This window comes from Eurytemora carolleeae, unplaced genomic scaffold, assembly GCF_000591075.1.
Source record: "Eurytemora carolleeae unplaced genomic scaffold, Eaff_2.0 scaffold1159, whole genome shotgun sequence".
Lineage (NCBI taxonomy): Eukaryota > Metazoa > Arthropoda > Copepoda > Calanoida > Temoridae > Eurytemora > Eurytemora carolleeae.
In genome coordinates, this window is record NW_019397255.1 from 1 (window position 1) to 6197 (window position 6197).

The window sequence follows — 6197 nt, forward strand, 5'->3', positions numbered from 1 at the left end:
TTCGTTAAAGATTTAAAAATTAACAGCATTCGCCGTTCGTTAACGGAATATTTTGTTAATTTTAAAATATTAACCGTTCGTTAATGGAACGTGTCACGGTGTCCTAGTAGTATACACGACAACCTGGAGACAACAATGATATTGAATATGTTTTTCTAGTTAAAAAACGGGTAAAATACCTTTAAAACTAAATAAAAACAGACTTTTATTTCATTACAGTATTTCTTAAGAGATGAAGAGTTCCCGAAAAAAAAGAATGAAAATGTTGCCCGTTTATAATATAAAATAATAGTTTTATTATTTGCTTGTACAGGATTGAAGTGGCTTTAGAGAGAGAGAGAGCCAGGTGATTTACTTTAAAAATATGTTTTCTTTATATATATTTTTTGGGTCCATTAATCATCAAAATGGGCAACATTTTCTGAAACATTCTCACATGAAAGGCCCAGGATCAGGAAAGGTTTTTGAATCTCCGACGGTTCAACCCCGACTCAAATTTTAATTATTATTTTAACAGAATGTTAGATATACGATGCAATGCTATACTTTGATTATGATTAAATTACACAAGAAAATTGCCATTTCTTTGAGTGTTTAATGTGTCAGTATGTGTCAGTAGGATTGTTAATCATTTTGAAAAACGATCACGATCACGATCATTTCGTTTTTAGAAAAAAAACGATCATTTTTGGAAGCGAACCACTCGTTTTGAACTTTCCAAAAACGAGGAACGATCGTTTAAAAAAATGAATCAGAGTTTTATGACAAAAATTTAAATTTTTTTCAAGAAGATAAGGTTATATATCTTGTTTTAAATGATTTTTTTTATCTAGAAAAAAACACCTGATTGTATTTTCTCTTTATAAGGTCGTTAACGCTCGTTAACGAAGGGTCGTTTTTAAAAACGGCCGCTTTCAAAAAACGAAAAACCTGAAGTTTTTTAAAACTTTCATTTTTTAAAAACGATCGTATTTTTATTAAACTAAAAACGATCGTTTTTTTAAAACGACTGTTTTTAAAACGTTGGTTTTGATGTCATAAAGTTGCGCTTTAATAACTAAAAACTAGTTTGAATTAAACACCCTAAACTAAGCTTGATCTGCTATACAATGACCGAAGAATTGGTCCGTTTTAGTGGAGAGTGTGTTGATCTTTTTCTTTAAAGGGAATGACCGGCTTTATAAGGTAGTTGAACTGAGTATACAGTGTTGTGGAAAGCTTCTTTCGGATTCATATTTAATAATTTAAAAAAACCTAATTCTGAAAACGTATCCAACCCAAAGTAGGAGTTTTAAACGTCGAATTTGTGCTCAAACTCAGGATTTACAGATCTTTAAAAAGTTTAATATGTCTCAAATGAATCCGAAAAATGTTTTCCACAACACTGCATACTCAGTTCAACTACCTTACATAGCCGGTCACTCCCTTTAAATTTTATAAATACATTATACATACGAAATTTGTTAGTTGTATTTTGTAAAAAGACGCACAATGTAGAAATTGTACAAACTAAAATTTGTAACGATCGGTCCCAAATTCATCCCTAATTTCACCTTATATTATTAAAGAACATTTTTCGTTTTTTCTGCGCCAAATAATTTCTTTTTAAAAAAATTATTTTAAAAATATTGTTTTCATTTTCTTTACAATGCATTTTGGTTTACATATAGGTTACTGCGGGAGGAATCTGTATATCTGAGAAAACAAGCTGATGATTTTCAAAGGTGAAGTGTATAAAAAATTAAAAATATGGGTTAAGGAGTGTTAATTAATCGATTGATAGAGTGAAAGGGACCGTAAGTGATGATTAATACAAAGAAACCAATCCCGATTTACAACGGTACTCTCAAAACTTTTGATCTGATCAATAATGTGGAAGATATTGTCGTTTTTCTAGATTGAAAGCCTTTAAAATTCTGGTCACTTTAATGGCATCGGAATAAACAATATTTTAATCTAGTCACTTTTGTATGGAAACCTGAAATCGAAAATAAATAATTTTCAAAGTCATTACCATTGATATCTAGGTCATTCTTGATCAGACAGCGCTTTTAAGATTACCGTGGTGAATTACCATCTTTGCATGGGAGAGTTGTTTAAACGACTCATGCCAAAGAACATAGCGTCCATACAAATTCAGAAAGATGCAACATTCAACGCGGATCGTAAACAAATCAATTTAATTCCAAACAAATCATTCAGATATCACAAACAATAGTCATCGATTATTTTTTAACGCATTCGTATATAGTTCATATTTCATAATTTGTATGGACGCTACCTTCTGCGATGTGAGAATTGTTTTTAACAATTTACTCCTTTTAGACGCAACAGATAGAAGTAAGATTAGTAGCGATAAAAAGCGATTATTTTTCGCCATAAACCTATACCCCCTTTCATTTTTTCCGAATACTCCCTTTAAGTATCGATTTAGCATAATTACATTGCAAATAACTATGAAAAACATGTGATTACGTTCATTAACTTAACTTGTATCATAGAACTCAAAATAAACGTAAGTTGGAATAATACTCCGCTTTGATTACGGTGCGTCCTGAATCACTTTCTTGAAAGATAGATATATATTGGGAATTATGTAGATTTGTAACTTGTAAGACAGACATCTAAGAATACATACTGAGTCATATCCGGATTGATATTGACTTTGGTATTCGTGTAAACCTTGAGTTACTGATTGAGCTGAATCTTGTAAGACAGATACCTGAGAATACAGACTGAGTCGTATCCGGATTGATATTGACTTTGGTATTCATGTGAACCTTTAGTTGTAACGAAAAATGCGAAATTTTCGCGAAACGATTTCCCCTTTTTGTTGGAACCACTAGTCAAAATATTAAAGGGCACTGTCGTGATTCAGACATGCCACTCAATAAATGAAAGGTCACTTTAAATTACGCCAACAGTCCCTTTAAGTGTTAAAAAAGATAATTTTCTTTCCTTGCATTTACAGCAAAATTTCTTAAGTTCAAAATGGTGAATAAAGAAGACGACAATATATGATGATTTATCTATCTATCAGGGAGGAGGAGAGACTAGGGGCTGAAGCTGATGATCTGGAAAATAAGGTGGTGGATAGAGAGTGGGAGGAACAATTGTAAGAATTAAGAATTAAATCTTAAAATTAAACTAATTGGATTCTGCTTAGACAAGCAATACTCAAATAAAGATGAATCAACCAACTAAAATTACGTTCAAATGACTGCACACAATGCACAATGTCTACAAGACGCATACAGTCTCTTTAAGGTTTCAAGGGTACCGTTGTAAATCGTGCATGGACCCTTGAAACAGATACAAAGATGTTCCTTTTAACCTCTCTTTTAGATTGGAAAAAAGTATTTCCGACAGTGAACAACAATATGAAGATTATGTAAAAGGTAAACAAACTTGAACAAAACTATCTCCAAACCAGTTTTATTAGAATTGTGTACTTGTTTCAGAAATCGTAGATACCGAGAGAGCTATCGATATGTACAGGTAGGGTTGTTAATCGTTTTTAAAGGGACTGGAAAGGAAAAATGAAAGGGGGTATGGGCAGATACCTGAGAATTTTAGGAGTTGAACGATGTTCATGAGACATTTAGCTGGTGTTCCTGTCTTGAGAAATTGACATAAAACTGTGTCAAAATTATCAAAACGTATATATGTAAGTTATACGTCAGTATTACGTGACCAGAACTCCCTCCAATAACAGTGCACTGTACTGGTCACGTGATACAGACAGAGGCACATGACAATAATACTGCACTGCCATTGGTTAGAGTTCTGGTGACATGTTCCGAACGTAAAAATAATATTATTAATTATATCTATTAAAAATGAAAAATTATTAAATTCAAATAATAATTGGAGCACACTTGAGTTTCTCAGGCTCCTCTGTGATATGATCGTTTTTAGATTGATTGCGTATTTGTTGAATATGATCTGTTTAATACTACAAATCTTATACAAAAACTTACATATATATATGTTGGTATAATTTCAACACAGTTTTATATCAATTTCTCGAGACAAGAACATCATATAGAACTCTAAAGATCTCAATCAACTTCTGAGCTTCTCAGGTTTCATTTTTCCTTTATAGTCCCTTTAATGTTAACAATTAAAGTAAAGTTTTATTATATGATGGATATTCATCTCTAAGCTTGTATTTTTAGAAATGCTTCAAAGGATCGACTAGATGAGGCAGCAGTATTCAGACAACAGGCGGCCAAAAAGAAAACTGAAGCTGAGAGGCTTCGTGGAGAAGTTTGTATTTTGTAATACTTGGTTTCTATTGGAGCATGAATAAGGAAATAGTTGACACCATAGATTAATTAACAATAACAGAAAGATCACTAGATGTCGTCCTTTCAAGATTTAGGGGTTTTTCGTTGACAATATCTGTAAGGCAGAAGCCCGAAGTAGTTGTGCATAAGCTTGCTCTCTTCTTGTAATTCAACCCGGCATTCGCTTAACTCCTTTGGGCCTCAGTCTCAGGGTTATTGTGAACGAAAAACCCCTAAATCTTCAGAGGACGACATTAAGTGTTCTATCTGTATTATTATTAATCAATGGGTAACAAATTAATAACATTTCCGAGGTTCTGACGAGTTTCCCAATCAAAACTATAATCAATCAATCAATCATGGGATTTATGAGATAGAATATGAAACACACAAACAGATTACTACTTTATATGTATTCTATTTTAACGTTATTAAGCTTCCTGCAATAATTTCAATTCTAAAATAAAATTTTTGTTATTAGAGATAACTCAGCAATCTTCAATCGATTAATTAACATTGGACGAGACATCTAGCTTTTTTTTTATAAATTTACAAAAAAAAAATTTGGTTTTTGCCACGAACTCATATGGTATGGTCCCCATATCTTTGCAAACTACAGGTGTAAACCTTTGATATTTCAAACTTAGATTATTTGATCTAACAGAAAATATAGTTTGAAATATCAAAGGTCTATGTCACGGGATTGCAAAGATATAAGGATCAGAAAATGAGAGTTTGTGGCAAAAACTTAACTCCTTATTTTAAACAATGCAGTTTTGATTAAAGGGACTATAAGTGCAATTTCCGGTAACTGTTTATNATCGATGAAATGAAAGCTCTTATGCTCTACTTTTAGAATCTGCAAAAAATTGCAAATTTGCAAAAATTGATTATTTTTGCAAAATCCAGTTATATATTGAAAATGTTTGCAAAAAAATGTCCAAAAAATGACAAAATATACATGTCTGAAAAGCCCTCAATCTTGCCATTTCAGATATGCAAAAAATATTAAATAACCTGATGTGTAATTAAGAAAACTTCTTTTCATTTGTTGTTTTCTAATTATTTGCAAAGCTTTCTTTGCAAAACTTGTGCAATCCATTTCTTATGTTATAGGCTTTCCAAAAAAATTAGTCATTCAGGCAGTGTGACCCTGAGGACTCAGGCAGTTAGTATAAAATCTCGGTTTTAGACCTAAAGGGATGGCTATGGGTATTTAGGAAAAGTCTAAAAATTTTAACACCTCAGACCAATACTTTTTGAGTTATGTAAAAAAACTTCCCCCCCCGCAGGAATAGGGTTAATTGATAAAAAAGTTATGGACTATTTTTTGAAGAAGTTTGAGTTCTCTTAGCTTGAGCCGTTTTTAATTTATGGAGAAAAAAACCACAGGGGCGGGGGGGGGGATTTTCTGCCATGCCATGTTTGTAACTTTGCTTGGGCAAAGGTGTTTAAAGAAAACGGGTTTGAAAAGGGCGCGCGCGCGCATGTAAATCTTTACAATAAAGAGATACATGGAATTCCGTCTGTTTAATGTTATGTTTAGGTCTGGACTTATCTCTGAGAAAACGTTTGCTAGAAAAAGGTGAGCAACAGTTTTAATCATTTCAAATTAGCGTTCGTTAAAGATCTTTTTTTATCCACGTTACCGAAAATATTTTATAAATTGTTAAAGGGGCTCCGCGCTATCCATTAACAGCGATGTTAGGTACTTTCCCAAAGGCAAGTGGCAACTTCCCAAGGGTATTTTCCCAAGTTACACAACTTCCCAAATGTGCAATTTCCCATGCGTCAACTTACCAAACCTGTCCTAACTGCAGAGCTCGGCCCTCATTGCAGCCTTTGGCGCCTCAGAAGGTCTAAACTAACCTTAGGACCTGTCAGATGCAAGATGTACTTATCAGCTCG

The 6197-nt window shown here is 32.9% G+C and overlaps 1 protein-coding gene across 1 annotated transcript; it reads left to right on the top strand.

The window, feature by feature from the left end:
* Positions 1–313: 313 nt before the first annotated feature.
* On the top strand, positions 314–4284 carry LOC111713066 (uncharacterized; the record flags this gene model as incomplete). Its single annotated transcript, XM_023487856.1, has 6 exons — positions 314–346; positions 1671–1724; positions 3041–3115; positions 3346–3398; positions 3462–3498; positions 4179–4284. Coding segments are annotated over 6 exons (358 nt in total), but the record flags the coding sequence as incomplete, so codon positions are not given.
* Positions 4285–6197: the final 1913 nt, after the last annotated feature.